At 46.6% G+C, this 16,487-nt stretch overlaps 2 protein-coding genes across 2 annotated transcripts; both read right to left on the bottom strand.

Annotated features, from left to right (window-relative positions):
* Positions 1-3,372: 3,372 nt before the first annotated feature.
* On the bottom strand, positions 3,373-7,424 carry LOC117897173. Its single transcript, XM_034805870.1, has 4 exons — positions 7,288-7,424; positions 4,903-4,950; positions 3,973-4,362; positions 3,373-3,882 (listed from the first exon to the last, which is right to left on the bottom strand). The coding sequence occupies exons 1-4, from the start codon at positions 7,388-7,390 to the stop codon at positions 3,428-3,430; spliced, it is 996 nt and encodes a 331-aa protein (XP_034661761.1). The 5' UTR covers positions 7,391-7,424; the 3' UTR covers positions 3,373-3,427.
* A 4,961-nt stretch (positions 7,425-12,385) lies between these two features.
* Positions 12,386-16,085, bottom strand: LOC117897166 (zinc finger protein 800). Its single transcript, XM_034805836.1, has 5 exons — positions 15,760-16,085; positions 15,480-15,626; positions 14,943-15,399; positions 14,718-14,865; positions 12,386-14,601 (listed from the first exon to the last, which is right to left on the bottom strand). Exons 1-5 carry the CDS (start codon positions 15,907-15,909, stop codon positions 12,618-12,620), a joined length of 2,886 nt encoding a protein of 961 aa, XP_034661727.1. The 5' UTR covers positions 15,910-16,085; the 3' UTR covers positions 12,386-12,617.
* Between the last annotated feature and the right edge of the window lie 402 nt (positions 16,086-16,487).

Genomic DNA, 16,487 nt, shown 5'->3' with positions numbered 1-16,487 from the left:
GCTAACATCGGAAATGCATTTTACGTGTACAATTATTCTACAAAAATTTGCATCTAAAGTATACTCGTGTTTGGCGTTTCATTTCAGTTGATGTTTAAAATACACACACATGTTGTTGGGTTTTTCATCGTTTACAATAAACTTTATAAAAATACTTCTTGGTAGTATAACTGAACTGAGCGTGGGGGATTGACACTTAATTGAAGCTTGACCTAGCTCAAGCCCTTCAATCGAATTATTTATAGTATATTCGTACGTATACGAGATAAGAGTTGAGTTCATGGAGTCTGGAGTCAACTCCATTTCTGGACGTGCTAAGACTATTTATTACCCACAGGCCAGCAGGCCGCCAGGCCAAACGGCGATGGATGCCTTTGGCCAGTCCTCCTTCGAGTTATATATTTACATACACATCGTCGAAGCTTTAACAATTTACATACATTATTTAATCCAGTTTTCCTACATGCGTATGCGTGATTGTCCAAGGTTGATTTTACTTCTATTTTTGTTTTACATTTTGTTTCATTAAGTTTTAGTTTTTTGTGTCCGCTTCAAACCTTTCATTCTATTCCATTCCAATGCAATAAACCTTATTGATGTATGTATGTAATCATTTATGTATTTATGTATGTATGCAGACCTACAAATGTATTACCTCACATTCACTAACAATTTGTATTTTATTCGGACTAGGCTTCAGACTAAAACATTCTTGTGAATATATTCATCTGTATATATGTATATATGTGTGTATGCGTGTGTGTATGCATATGCTCCGCACATCGCTCTCGAATCGCTTCGTTTCTTTATCTAGAACTATAAGCCAACATTCAATGCGCTCTAATTTAACGTCTAAACGACAATTGCTTAAGTCTTTTAGTCTACATTTACTTATACTCTTAAGTTACGCTGCGTTGCGTGGGTTATCTCTCATTTTGCCCGTATTAAACTCCAAACGAACGGTTCTGTTGTGTTGTTTTGTGTTTTGTTGGTTTTCCCGACGACTATAGCTATAGGTATTGTACACATACACAAACATACAAACAAACGCTTACGTGCGCGGATCTATGTATACATATAACAACGATTAGGCGTGTGTACGAGTACATATGTATGTGTGGGCTGTGTTCTGTTAAGGCTAAGGCTGTAGTAGGCTCAGGTTTAAAGGTTTCCGTTTCCGCTGCATGTAGCTTTGCTCTTGGTTATTGTTGTACATAAAAATATATAGCTATCAATATGAACGTATGTATGTATGCACATACAAAGGACATGCAACAGATGCGCAGAGGACAATCATTGTCATTTGTCCTCTTACCCGTAATTTAATTTACAAATTAATTTTCTCTACTGCGTATTGTATCCTTGTGCATGTTCGCGGCATGCAATATTTTCAAAATCTGCATCAACTTACAATAGACACACATTCATATTGTATATGTATGTATATAGTAGACATGTTTGCATCTTAACAATCTTAACAAACATCCAACTTAACCTAACATTCTATATACCTAACGTACAGTTAATTCAAGGTGTCCGTAGCGGCGTTTCTCTTTGTCACATTCTGGCGCATGGGCGCACAAAATTGTTCTTAAAGTTCTTCAAAATCAAAATTCAAACTTGAATCAACATAGAATGAGAACGTGAATTGTGTTGAGAATGCGAATTACAGTGGATGTGGTGGTGTGTCGAGAGTGCCTTAAACATATCTGTATCTGCATCTGCATCTCGCATGTAGCATGTAGATTGGTGTTTGGTTTTCCGCAATAAATGACAATGATAGTTTCCGTGATTTGTCCTTAACTACTTACGCAGATTACGTACCATACATTCTCGTATGCATCTTCATCTTTGGTATCTTAATACATTGTGATTTACCTGGGTTGCTAACTTGTCTCTTGTTGTTTCGTTTTGTTTTATAAACTTTACATCAGTACGGGTGGGTATGTCGATTTCTTCTGTGTGTGAGTTAGTTTTGTAAACTTAACTGACATTCGTATTCGATTCGTATGCCATTCCATCTTAAGTCCTACAGGGGACAGGGTACAGGGGTTTTCAGTGTGGTAGGGATGTGTTCGGTGTGAGACTGTGTGTGAGTGCTTAAATCTAGAGCGGCTTTTGTCCCGTTATATTTAATTACATTTTAGTTACCTGGTTTTCCTGTTTACTGTATGGAATTTCATTTAACATCCTATATGTATGTACGTACTATGTATGTATTTATGTACATATACATACATATGTACATATACATATGTATATAAAAATGTCTGTCTACCTATTTTGTCTGTTTGGTTTTCCATTAAGTTTTTATCGAATTATGTACTTGCGGCGTACGTTACGAGTAACTGTATAAATTTGTCAAAAATTTGCACACAACAAATGGTTTTTGCCCTGGGGAATTGGTGGGTGGTTTGGCTGCTGATGGCGAATGTAGGATTGGGTTGGGTTCGGTTCGGTTCGGTTTGGGGTAGTGGGTAAATCTGTATCTGCGTTGCGGTTTAATACTATTGATTACAAAAATTCTAGAAAATCATGGCAAAACAATTTGAAAAAGTGTTTCCATACAAATTGCATCAATATAAATTTCAAAAGTTTTCCAAATACCCAAAAGTATTTCGTGTGTGAGTTTCGTTTTCATTTGCATCCTGTTTGCCCTGCCTGCCTCTCCTTGTTGTCTCCCCTTACATGCATTATTTATTATTTATTGTAATTTGTTTGCCCCTCGAGTGCAAAAATATTTTGTAGCCTACTTACATACAATACGAGTACGAGTATATGCGCGATGCAAAAATATTTTCGCATTTCAAATGCTTTTGCGGTTGCGATTGCGATTGCGATTGCCGAGTGTGGGTTGGGTTGGGTAGGGCGAAAGTGCAGTTGGTGGTTATAAATACATATATGTATGTATGTATGTGCATAAGCACATATTTATATGTCTTTATCCAGTAGTCTGACACATGGAAAATGCACTCACACACACATATTTGTATCGCTATACCACAAATGAAATGGGGAAATTCCGCAGAATTTGTTATGTTTGGGAAATGCATTACGTTCGCATTACTCTCGGTATATGTTTAGCTGCTTAACGCGATTAGCACACTGACACAGGACATAGAACAACTAACATACAGGGGCGCACAGTTACAGTAACGGACTGGCCAGCAAACGAGGCGTATACGTAACACCGCCGGATACCCATTCGGCTTCGTATCCTGTCTGTGCCTGTGTATTCCTATTATGTAGCAACATCTAAGACACAAAGAGTACGCACACATACATATTACTACCGAAGCGATTACCAGTTGCGAGTGTTCCAGTGGCAAAGTTCTGATGTTTGGAAATACGAGTACACGATTACGTATACGCAATATACGAGTATGTGTGGAGGGTAGGGTGTGATTTTGGGTCGCGTGTGGGAAGTTTAAAATATGAAATCGCCACAGTCCATGGCATAGTCAAAGTCCTCGCCGCCAATGTCGTCCACTCCGCCGGAGTGGAAGTCAAAGCCACCAATGTCGGTGTGGTAGACGGCGCCGCTGCATGAGGTGTCGATGAGATTGGTGCAGTGGGTGGTGGGCAAGGCGTGCAGAGTGAAGGTGTCCTCGCACTGCGACCATGTCAGGCCGCCGCTCCAGACGCCGTTTGGCAGCGTGGCCCAGCCCCAGCCATGGCCCCAGGGCAGGGCGCAGGCCAGCGAGGCCTTCGAGTCCGGCTTCTTGCTGAGAATGGCGACGGCCGCGTCACTCTTGACCAGTGGATTCTGGATCTGTTTGTACAGCCTGGTGGTCATCGCCGACGAGGTGCACCGATGGTGCTTGCTGCTGCTGCTGCTATGGGCCGCGGCCTTGCGATGCTTCACCTCCGATTGGGTGGCAGCTGTGGACGGGACAGGACAGGGCAGTGTGGCAGCAGGTATGGGTAGAGGATTCGCACGGAATTATGAATGGATTAGTCATATATACTCACGTCTAATGCGCACCAATGGACGGCGCAGCACGTTCATCAGGTGCGGCTTGTCCACCACCAGCTCGATTTGTGGCGGCGGCGGCAGGGTCTTTGTAATCGCATCTATCCAGTCGCTCACCTCCTGCTCGGACTTGGCCAGCATCCAGTAGACCTTGGACCGTTTCCGCTGCGATCCCAGGGCAATCAACTGGGACACGTTGACACCATCTGGCAGTGGCGGTCGACGCGGTATCTGTCCTGTCCAGTGCGCAATGGCCAGCATCTCGGGCGCTTCTTTCACTAGGATCTTGCCCGAGGGCGAGGTACGTCCCGGCTCCGTGAACCAGGCCATGGTTGAGTCATCGTAGAGAACGACCCACTCCTCGGACCAGCGATTCCAGAACATTTGCTCTGTCAATGCAGGAGAACTAGCGTGAGTGCGGATCATCCTCAAATCTGTATCCCAAGCTCAGCACAAATTGCTCCAGCCGTGATACTCAATGCTGCCCCTAACGAGCCTGACAATGACGCATCCTCAGCCCTGCCAAATCATGAGTAATTACACTTGAATGTGGCCCCGAAAAGATTATGCCCACAACCACATTCACCCACACATACTCTGTGTCGGCTGTAGGCATCTATCTGGCTATGGGCCCGGGCGGATGCTGCGTCACTCCGAGTCGAGCTTTCGGGCGAACGTTTGTGCTGAGTTGACAGATTGTCGACCGAGCTGTTGAGACCTAAGCTCGGGTCTGGGCTGGGGCTGGGGCTAGGGCTGCTGACTGTGCTAATAGGTCGGTCGGTCGTCTGAGACCCGGATCATCTTTGCATGAAATGGTCCATTCAGGGTCATGTTGTTGCATTGTGCGGCACTGCAATGCCCTAGCCACAGCCCACAGGCCACAGCCAAGCAGGTAACTCCCCCTGGTATTATTTTTCGGTTGTACTTACTTTTGTAGCGCAGTAGATAGCCGCCCTTGATCTGTTTCCCGCCAGTTCCTGCACAAAAATACAGAGAAAGAGAGACACAAAAAGGAAATAAATGCCATGTGTATAGCCAGGATAGGATATGCATGCAGCCACGCAAAGCGAAGCTCATCTGGTCCACATCCGTTGCCCAGTGTTCTGTCATGGGTTGCGCCTAATTGAACAGGAGGCTGCCCCTGCAACGGAAGCTGGAATCCATTTCCCATTCGTTCGACTTTCAGCTGAAAGCTGAGATTATGTCGCCCACACACCGACAACAGAGAAACAAGGGGTCGAACCCTACCCCTTGGCCACTGGTGCTGAAAATTTCAGCTGTAACAGGAACCAGATGGTGGGCAGAGCGAGCAGAGATTGAGCAAGAAAAGTGAAACGAAACGTAACACGAAATTTCATTTAGCAATTCCCCAGGAATCAACTCAATCAGACGGCCAGGTGTGGCAGGTCAGCCCTCCCCCCAGTTGCAGTTGCACTGAGACTGTCGCTGAGACTGGCCAGTCGGGTCTCGCATTTCAAATTCATTACCACTGGCATCCCATTTATTTGGACAAGTGCAAGAACATATACATATGCATATGCAAAAGTATTCTCGGCAGTGTGTGGCACAACATGACACTTGCGGTGGACTGAATTAATTATTTTAATAAAAATGGTAAAGGTTACTCTGAAATCACATTACAGATTCAATCGCATGTGTCCGATCCATCCATTACATGTAATGAAACTCAGTCGGAACCAAAGCATTGAAGGCAGACCATTGGCAAACTGAACTACGATTATTATTATATTTTACCCAACCTCAAACGCAACGGAAACGTTGGGCAGGAAACATTTCAGAGCAAATTGGGGGGGGCATTGTCTGAAATTATATTGGAATTCAATCAGTTTGCTACAGCGAAACGTAAGAATGCTCTTGAAGAACCTCTTGAAAATTGCTTGGCAGTGAATCGGTTGCTCTCTGGACCACTTGAGGCCGCACACCCTAGAGAAAGTTGATTCAGCAGCAAACTGATTATGAGCCGAGTGGCTTGGCGACAATTCGCTTTGGCTGGGAATGGTGTTACGATTGAGCTGACACAGCATTGGGAAAAAACGAGGGCTTCGCTGGCATGGCTGACCCTCACAGCGGACCCTCGCTGCTGCTCCTCCCCCCCAGTCCAGTGCCCGCCGAAGTTAGCAACGAACCGAAATGCAGACGACAGCGATAGATTATAGAGTCGTGGTGTCGACTGATGGTGATGATGGGGCGAGAGAACAAGCATGCCGAAGGACACTGTGCCGCTTGTATAAGAAGCCAACGGACATCATGTGTGCCACTTGAGTGCGCGCACACAGCCACAATCACGCCCACATTGCACATGCACATGCACATGGCACATCCACATCCATATGACAAATCAGCTAGAATTGCAAGTGGCTGCAACAGACAACGTTCACTGCTGAAACGAAGAGTCAGACGACAACGAAGGCGAACGTGTACACTGTACAGGCAGACACACACACATAATTGTGGGCTAGAGGTTGGAGGGGTTCTTGGATGGGTCTAGGGCTGGGGCTAAAGTGTGGAAGGGCTGCTCTATGCGGCTATAGTAGTTGCATGATTTATGCATGTGGCCCGTTGCAAACTGCAGCCTGAAGCAAGCTGTCATCGTTGCTGGAATTTCAGGCACACTCCCAGATACACACAAACATCAGTGTACTGGATGCTGTGTGGCGGTGGTGGTGGTTGTGGTGGTGTTGCCATGGTGTATACTTAATGATTTAATGCAGTGCACACACACGTACTGGCCAATGGGCGTGGCACAGTCTACAATTGCAACATAATGAAACCGCATTCCGGATTCGCCTTGATATGTGGAGCGGTGGCCTGGTTTGTGTGTGTACACATGCACATGTGTGTGTATGTGCCCCATAACGAGCAGGTCAACAATGGGTCCGAAGGGTATGGGAGAGGCCACTATTGCAAGCACAGAGAGAGAGAGAGAGAGAGACGGAGAAAGAGAGAGTGAGCTGGTAGGGAATACAAGTAAGAGTGAGAGAGACTGTGGCAGAGGCAGACAGACTCGCCTCGCAGCTGCGCCTGTGTGCGAAATTCATTGAGAAAAATAAGCAGCAGGCAGCCAGGGCAGCAGCCAAAGCAGCAGCCAGGAAAAACGAGTTCAGGGCTTTCCGCCAAATGAGGCCACAGCGACTGCTGCTTTTTTGGGGCTGTGGCATCCAGAATCCCAGCATCGGTTTAGGTTTCGGTTTCAATTTCATTTTCAGTTTCACTTTCTCCCAGCAGCAACACCTTACACCCTAACCCAATATCCACCCATTTCACCTGTATCCTGCAGCCATGTGTGTACTTACCCATCGCCTGAGGCTGTTGCAGCTGCATCTGCTGGGGATGCTGCATGAACGAGCAGTCCGGCTCCACGCTCTCCGACTTCACCTTTGTGCACATGGAGAACATCTTTGATTCTTTCCTTTCCTTTACTTCACTTTCCTTTCGCTCTGTTTCGTTTCCGTTTCCCCGTTCCGTATAATTGGCTCTTGGCAGCTTTGTTGTAGTTTAATTGATTTTGTGGTCTTTCGATTGGCAGCTTCTCGGGTCGGGGTATGATAATGGGGATGATGGGGTCGGATATTGGTTCAATGGAGTCGTAGTAGCGAAAGTGATGTCAGCACCAGGCGCGCGTTATCAGAATTCACTGGCACACAGGCACGGGCACACAGGCACACAGGCACACAGGCACACACAGAGTCACAGGCACATATACAGATAAAAAGCCACCGACAGTCACGGGCATACAGAAACAAAAGTGTTTGCTGCTTTCGCTTTCCTTTTGGTCGCAATTTTTGTTGGGTTCGCTCTCCAATTTTTGCCGTTTATTTTTTTCGTTTTTGTTGCTGTTGCTGGTTGGATTTTGTAGTGGAGCGAAGAAACGAGGAGAAACGCCTTTTTCTATATATAATCAGACAATGCCTCTGGTTGATCGTTCGAAATTAATGAATTAGCACAGATCTGACATTGACATTGCTAATTAGATTTCCAATTTGTGTGCTTTTTTGGCCACTCGGTTGTTGCCTGCCTTCGTGCTGTTTTGGCTGCTTTGACTGCTGATGATGATGGTAATGGGCCTCCACATCCGTGTCCGGCGAACTGACAGCAAACACGGAGTGCAACCGAAACTGGATGGGCATGTAATGGATACGGATGGTCTCCTGTCACTCAGCGAGTCAATCAGTTGAATTGTTGGTCCGTGCCAGGCCCAGTCACAGTCACCAGCAGTTGCACATTGCGATGCGATGCGATTCGATGCGATGTGATGCTATGCGATGCAGGTGCAGTTGCAGACACAGATACGGATACGGATACAGATTCACTTGAAGTAGAAGTTATGGTGACAGAGGCGGCGGTGGCAGAGTGGCGTGCGGGTGTTTGTGTCTGGTATCTGTATGCGTTTCAGTGTGAATTTAATTATTTTTTGTTGTATGATTCGTCTGAACTCTCCTGTCAGCTCTGTCTGCTGCCGCTGCTGCTGCTGCTGCTGCTGGATGTGCTGCTACTGCTCTGACTGCCTGCTGTGTGGATGGGTGGATTGTCCGCTGCACACCTATGCTGAGTAAGACGGCCGAAACTCGACTGATGACGGCTAGCGAGTGCCGTCGAGCATCGAGCCCCCGAAGCTCGGGGACGAGACCGAGACCCACTACGAGCCACAGCCGAGAGCTTTCGGCCAGGACTAGGACAACACCAGCAGACGGAGGCGGTCGGGTCGGGTAGCGTCGTGTCGTTTCGGCTCACGCTCCTGCACCTCTCCTGCTGCCGCGGATGCTGATTCTGCTGCTTCTGGTGTCCTTCAACGTCCTACGGCAACAACACGTCGCGTTCAGTTTCCAATGGCGGCAAACGAACCCGCCAACGCCAGCGCCAGCGTCGACGCCAGCGCCAACAGATGACAGGCAGAGACGCTGCTTTCACTCATCTTCTATGCTTTCTCTCCAGCACTTTTTTGTGGCCCTGCTCTCTCTCTCTCTCTCGCTGACACGTTTTCTCCCATCTCCCTCTATGTGTCAGTAGGTTAGGGCCAGGCTAGCACTCCAAAACACATCCCAAAAGTTGTCGTCGACCCAGAGCAGAAGCACTTTCTGGCTGTATTTCATTTTTGCTCCCGTCACTCCTCTAAATGTTTGTGGCAGGGGTGCCACTGGCAGCATCTGCTCCACTCCCTGATAATCGGTAATAATGCGCTGAGCCACTATTCAAATGGGCGGCAAGTAAATAAACAGTACTTAGTACTGTGGGAGCACTTTCTGGGGCGCTGGGTGCCGTGCCCTGAGGAGCCTCCCCGATTCGGTGGAAGGCACTTGACGCAGCTGCTGGATCCAGCTGGAACACCGACAGCCCCTCTCGGTCCCTTGGGCTGCTTCGGATAGATAGTGGTGGGCCACGAGGGGGGAACTTTCCCATGCCAGTGTATGGGTGACCCAAATTGAAAGATATCCCCACTGCACGAAAGCGATTTAATTATCCTAATTTGATTTTAAGTGACTCTCACAGGGCCACATGGCGTATGTGGAATGGGCTCCAGTGATGCTCTAGTTAGAGACATTTAAGTGGAAATTATGTGCATGCATAGATGGCAAGCGAGTAGCTTATTGATTTGCGAACAAGCTTCTATAGTTTTCCCCTTTTCTATGCAGAATGGATCCTTGCATGAATAATTATAAAATACTTGTGCGAGTATTGGCAAAAATGAGTACATCAATGTGAAATGGAATACACCGATCGATTCTCGTCTGCAGAACGTTACATTGTAGCTTTTAATTAATTTTTAATTAAATTGTCAAGAGCACTACGAGTATGTCTCTTGTGTTTACTGGTCAGCGGAATCGACTTCCAAGTCCACAGAAATCAAGTCAACTCCTGTGGCGCAGTAAGCTGCAACTGTGCTGCTTGCTGTCCACTGTTATGTATGTTGCAATGTTCCTCTATTGACCGTGAGGCACAGTCATAAGTTCTTAAGAACCTTTTATGCCTTGGCTGCCAGTATACTCTCAGTTGACATACTTTTTGTTGCCGTTCCAGTTGCAATTCCTTTAGCTCTGTGTGGGAATGGAGAAACATTTTCGCATTTGCGACACAGCATGGCCATAACCAGAGGGAAATTCTTTTCCATCACTTTTGTCGCTCAATCACATCCTCGCCAAAGTCATTGTCGTCTTTCAATGTCAGCTGGCAGTTTGCAGTTCCCAGTTCCCAGTGGCGCATTGTGGTGGCTGTTTGTTTGATGTTTATGCCCCTCTACATGTAAAGTCTGAACGTGAACCTGAACCTGAAATCACTTAATCAGTTTATGCAGCACAAATTTGTGATGGCGATGTGGGTTTTGGTTTCCGCTCAACAGAGGGGCTCCACAACCGACAACACGGACACGGGCACGGGCACCATCATCAGGCCAACACCAGCACCCAGCCCGGTGCTTGGGGCTTCTAGCTCTATTCGAACGTAATGCTTTTGTAAGTGGCATTAATTTGATGCTGGGACCGAGGCTTGCTGCCCTGCCCTGGCCTGGCATGCCTTGCTCTGCTCTGCCCTGCTGCAATAATAAATCAATTTTAAGTTCATTTTTCTTTCTAAGAATGTGTCGCAGCCACAGCGCTTGCAGCGCCAGGAGAGTCTTTCAAGGCCTGGGCGTTTTCACTTTCGGTCTCCAATTACACACAGTTGCGTTTCACGTTCGCCAGTTCTCAGGATATTCATCTTCCCTTCACGCTGAACTGAAGCTGAAGCTGAAGCTCTATGGGAGACACACATACACGCACATAGTGCGACTGGGAACGCACTCGCTTAGCTGTAAAGTGTGGCCTGGTTACGGTTTTGCTCTGGTTGCCACCCAGCCATTCCCACGTCCACGCCCATACTCCTGGCCGTGACACAATTTCCATTGTTGAGCAGCAGCATCCACCGCAGTAACAGCAACAGCAGCAGCAGCAGCAGTAATGCCCTGGATTTTCTCCTGGTACACAACTGCGACCTGCTCTATTTTCCCAATACTGTGGCTTAGTCCCGGGGCAAGTAACTAGGACCTGGAAATTGGACACCTGTTGGCCCGCCCCTTTGCTTATTTACAAGAACATATTTCGAGTTTGGTGATTATCATAGAATTTATTATCATTTGGTGATTTGATTTAAGGCTCTACCTAGTACGATACTCGTACCATGATACATAAATACATAGAACTACTCGTACACATATATTTTATTGTACGTAGATCAGGGATTCGGTTGCTTGAATGTGTGTGTTTTTGTGTGCTTAAGATAAACGAAGAATTGCCAAATCAAAATTACACTTACGGTCGGATCTTTCGACCTCGAACATATTTATTTAAACTTAATTGCTTGGCTTGGTGTGGCTGGGGTTTAGTTAGTGCGATTTCAGCTTGCAAGTGAAATTGACTTAATGGCACCAAGGTCGTCTCTCTGTGGGTTTAGCCAAAGGCGAGTGCACAATATTGTTTCTATTTGTCCTAAAAAATGCCTACAAATGTAAAATCTTATTTGACTGGTGAAAACTGCAAATAATATGCTCGCAGTGTAATTATTGCAATAGTTTTAAGTATACATAAATCAATGATGCGGACTTTAATTAAGAATTGCTTGTATGAAAAATGCAAATTGAAACTGGGACTTGCATATGAAGACAGCACAGTGTCATAGAATGTTGTAAATTTATCATATAACCGATATATACAGTATAATTAATGGATTTGTTTGAGCTTTTCGCTTCGGAAATGGCATGCAAGTTTGGGGACGTGACGGTTGGGTTCGTGTCAAAGAAGTTTGACTGTATAAAAAAGAGTTTTATACGTAGATGAACAACAGATTGCCTCAAACAACGTTTTCTTTAACTTTCGCTTAGTTTGTAATTAACAATTTGAGTAACAAATTTATGCAGCATCAGAATGAAGAGACGTCATGCCGGCACCTCCGACTCAGGGTGATGTTCTTGGATACAGATATTAATGCTAATTTGGTTACGAGCCGAGATGGATTCGTATGATAGATGGCAAGATGTTGCTCCTACCCAGCCTCCCCGCGTATCCTCATAGGATGTATACACAGTGAATTTTGGTTTTAGCATACGGTATATATCGTACAATTAATGTGCAGCCGGGCAGGCAGCCTGTTGTACATACAAAACAAACACACATACATATGTACAGTACACACACATTATATATAAAATTGTGGTCCCTTACTTTAAGGGGTCTTGCAGTTGTCTATAAAATTAGGTACATACATATAAGGTATTAACTATAACATTTTACAAATTCTGTACTCTTGCCATACAGACAAACAACAAACATTCTCTAATATCTGCAAAATTATACTATAATTTTCCATATGTTTTGGTCGTTCCATAGCATAATACTCTCTAAGCGATCTACCATCTAGGGATACTTTTTTTTTGTTTCTTACTTTCTTACATGCTTACTTGCTTCTATATAATAAGGACACCAGTGGATTACATGTATGTATTTAAACGTTAAATGAGACATTGGGACATTGGGAAAAATGGAAAGATGTAAGAATCGTACAGAATGAGAGAAGGGAAATACAGTGGAACAGTGGAGCAGTGGAAAACAACGAGAGCGGTTTTCATTTCCGGTTGTTCTTCCATTTCTTATTTCGTTTAGTTCTGCAGGGCAGCGCGAAGGAGACTATCCAATGTGAGCTGGATGGTGCCATTGGCAGCTGCCTGCAGAACGGATGGCGGCTTGGGTAATGCCGGAAATTTGGCCGCTTGACTGCCGTTGCTGCTCAGGCACTCCATTCCAGCGGATGACTGAAATGGCGGTGGCCGGGGCATTGATGTCGGTGTAGGCTGTGTGGGTGTCTCCACTGAGTCAACGGTTTCCTGGCACTTGCGAGGTGGCGACGGCGGTGACACCAACGCACTCAATTTGCTATTGGGCGGCGTCATCTCCAGTGGACTCTCTTCAGATTCCTCTTTCTTGGGCAGGGGCAACCCTTGCTGCTGGGCCATCGCTGTGTTGACCTTGTTCCACAGGTTACTTATGACGGCGGTATCCTTGCCAGCGGCTGCCGTTCGCTTTGCAATCTTCTCGATAAAACTCTCGGGCTCCACCACAAGCTGCTGCTGCTGGCTTTCGCTGCGTGTGTGAGAAATAAGACGCGGTCGTATCTGCGGCCGCTCGGATGGCAGCTCTGGGAGCGTGGCAGACACGGCGCGTCCTTGGCTGACAAGCTCCAGCATTATGCGACGAGTGATACCTTGAACCAGTGGCTTCTTGGCCTCAGTTATGTAGGCCTCCCATTGCTTGGGTTTGTTCTCGTCGTTGCCCACATGGCGACGCAGCTTGGCGCGCATGGACTCCATGGCCAAGGGTGCTGGCGCCGTGTGTGTGGCGGAGCCATCTTGCTTAGAACGTACCATATCGTACACAAAGTCTTTGTTGACCGCCTTGACACGCTTGCGTGTGGGACGCTTCTCCGTATTCTGCTCGCCAGACTCTGGCGATAACTGAATGCGCGATTTGCGGTGCTTCTTGCTTGGCACGGGCTCGGCCACTTCCAGGTCGGGTTCCTTTTTGATCGCAGTCGGAGCTAATATGACATTTGCCTCCGCCACTGGCTCAGTCGTCTTAGCACGCTTCATGCGTTTCTCGTATGTCTTGATCGGTGGCTTGATCTCCAATTCCTTAATTGGCTGGCTTTGGCTGGCTTCCTCCACCTCATCCACCAAAATGATGTCTGCATCCACATCTTCGCGCGAGTACTCACAGGGTTGAGTCGACACGTACTGCTCGGTTAGCTGATCGCGATCGCCTTCAATCTTGTGCACGAAACCCAGGTGGTTGACAATGTCGTAGCGACGAAAGGCTCGATAGTTGCACACGTTGCAGCCGAAGCGTGACTTCCGGTAATGGAACATTGAAATATGTCGACGCAGGTTGCCCAGGGCATTGAACTCCTTGTTGCACAGCTTGCAGCGGCAACGCAGTTGCTTCTCAATAGGCACACTGCGTTTCTTCTTCACCTTGGTCTTGCTCTCATCGGGATTGGACTCTTGGGCGAGCGACTCCTCACTGTTGTTGGTATTGCTAGAAGCGACGCTGGCCGAGTCGGTTTCGTGCCGCAGCTGGAGCTTGTCCAGTGAGACTGTGTGCAGCCCACTTACGAAAGATTCATTCTTTTCCGCCAGGTCGGCAAACATTTCGTTCAGAGCAGTCGAGTCGGCGTCAGGTTCCTGCTTAATGGTGCGGTCGAGGCTCGACAGATCTACATCGCCAGCCGGTGGATCCTCTGCATCAGCTCCATCAACACTGGAGGCATTGCTCACACTTTCCTTGGTTTTCAGCTTCTTGGCTCCAGGAGCCGGCTTCGCCAGCGCCTCCTGCTTGGCCCGACAGTTGAGCAGGTGAGTGGACAAGGCGGCGCGTCGCTCGAATGACTTCTCGCAGTAATAGCACAGTGACATAATTTTACGCTGCTCACCATTCGCATCTACTGGCTCTGAAGGATAGCCTACCACATCATCGGACATCTGCAGGCGCTTCAACTCGCGTGAGGGCCCCTTGGGCTGAATATCTCCTTGTTTGATGCGACGCTTGAGGATGGTGCTACGCATCATTCGAATGCGTGGCCTTGGTTTCCTGCGAAGTAAATATAAAAACAAATTAAAATTGACTCTTACAGAATATAAATTGCACTCGTCTGACATTGACTGACTTATTTGTTTGTTTATCCCCCTTCACTCCCCTGAACTTACTTGTGTTCTTTGGACAAATGACGTATTACTGCTGCGGCCTGTAGAAAGGTTTCCGAGCAGGCTGGACACTGAAACACAAACGTCGACGACGAATGATTCTTTTGTATGTGCAGGTGCAGTGTTTTGTGAGTTTGAAATGTTAGGTTGCCTGCCATAAAAACATGTAAAACACAAGCCGAAAATTAGTTCCACAGCACACTCAGAGCTAAGGATGAATTGCCTTACATGTCTCGCAAAATATGTTCGCTTCCGTGTCATCGCTGATGGATTGCTCGGCCGTTTCGCCCGAGTCACTGCCGCCTCGTCGCTCAAATTTGATTTTAGTCATTGCCTTGCCATCTGGGCCAACAACGGTGTTGGCGGGATTCAGCATATGGTGTACTTCGTTTAATTCGGTTCGCATGCTGTCATCCTGGTCGATTTTAATAGTTTGATACACGGCCTGACTGGAGGTCGGCACCGACTCCAGCTTCAGCACCGTGGGAGCGTTTTGCATGGATGAGGGCGCCTTCTCACGTCGCAGACGCTCGATAACGCCACTCAGGTCCCGTATACTGCCACGAATGGGACGAACCTCGCGAGGAACTGGCGAGCAGCCAGTGCTACGACTGCGCAACATATGCTCAATATCCTGAGGCGACGGTCCGTTGCCCGTTTGTATGATCATAGTGGAGTTCTGGTCCTACAAGCGAATTCAATGTTGATTCAAACGATTGCACCCAGAAATATGGTAATTCGATATTGTCTTTACTGCGCACTCACTGTGTATCCATTCTGCTGGGCTGTGCGGGCACTCACACAGCAGAAGACCCGCTTGTGGCTGATGAAATTCGCAAGACTTCGGAACATGTTTCGGCACACTTTGCACTCGTATATGAGACTGCACTCCAGGCTGAGCAGCTGGCGCACCTGCAGATATCCAATACCAATATCAGATACATAATATAAACACACGGAATTCGATGCAAAGGAATGTTTGCGGCTCGCCATTGCTGCCCTAGGCTGAGTCACGTAGTCAGCCTTATGCGTAAGCGATGCTTACCTCGTTGGTTCCATCCTCGTAGGCTCGACGCGCCTCCTCGAAGCCTGTGTGGGCCGTGCGTAATGGTCGCTGGAGCAGGCTGATGTCGTCACTGTCCATTTGCTGCTCCTTGAACGCCTCCGAATTGCAACGTGAGCTCCGCTTCTTCATAGCGCTGTTAAGGTAAAAACCTTGTCAACACCCGGAATCAGCGAACAACCGACATCAACCGCAACAAATACCACGGCGTATATTTGTTTATCCACGTAATATGTCCTATATGGTGTTTAACTTGTATTTTAGGTGTTTTTTTCCAATTAGATTGCCTGCATCTTGCATTTTTTGTTTCTATTAGGGATGTTGATATAAAAATATCGATATATATTATTTGTTGATATTAATTTTGCAGGTGGCACAGTTTTGTACTGACGAATATTTTAAAATAATAGGTCTTTATATACATTGTAAGGTACATTATGTTTACATACATATCATTAACGGAATACAATTTCTGAATTCTGAGCATATCGACACTATTTTTCTGTTTGTGTAAGGTATCGATACCCAAGTTAGTAAGATATAAGTATTTCTGTGCGATAAGAGGAACGAATATCGGAGCTAAAATACCCATATATTGAAAATAGCCATCATTGTAAGAGTTGTAATTCAGTTGAAACTAAATTAGGTTCTGCAAGATTTATTAATACCATCTCACAAGAGTTGTCGTTTCCATTTCCAGAAGGTTCAGC

The sequence above is a fragment of the Drosophila subobscura genome, chromosome O, assembly GCF_008121235.1.
Source record: "Drosophila subobscura isolate 14011-0131.10 chromosome O, UCBerk_Dsub_1.0, whole genome shotgun sequence".
NCBI lineage: Eukaryota > Metazoa > Arthropoda > Insecta > Diptera > Drosophilidae > Drosophila > Drosophila subobscura.
This window is presented reverse-complemented; position numbering and strand designations above follow the sequence as displayed.

What these genes read in the sequence shown, in the direction of transcription:
- LOC117897166 (XM_034805836.1), bottom strand. Translation starts at nt 15,909, where the DNA reads ATGAAGAAGCGGAGCTCACGTTGCAATTCGGAGGCGTTCAAGGAGCAG. An exon ending in ACGAGGATGGAACCAACGAG is followed by an intron (nt 15,627 to 15,759) that starts GTAAGCATCGCT and finishes GGATATCTGCAG; the next exon opens with GTGCGCCAGCTGCTCAGCCT. An exon ending in GAACATATTTTGCGAGACAT is followed by an intron (nt 14,866 to 14,942) that starts GTAAGGCAATTC and finishes TTTTTATGGCAG; the next exon opens with GCAACCTAACATTTCAAACT.
- LOC117897173 (XM_034805870.1), bottom strand. Translation starts at nt 7,390, where the DNA reads ATGTTCTCCATGTGCACAAAGGTGAAGTCGGAGAGCGTGGAGCCGGAC. An exon ending in CTATCTACTGCGCTACAAAA is followed by an intron (nt 4,363 to 4,902) that starts GTAAGTACAACC and finishes CTGCATTGACAG; the next exon opens with AGCAAATGTTCTGGAATCGC. An exon ending in TCCATTGGTGCGCATTAGAC is followed by an intron (nt 3,883 to 3,972) that starts GTGAGTATATAT and finishes TCCCGTCCACAG; the next exon opens with CTGCCACCCAATCGGAGGTG.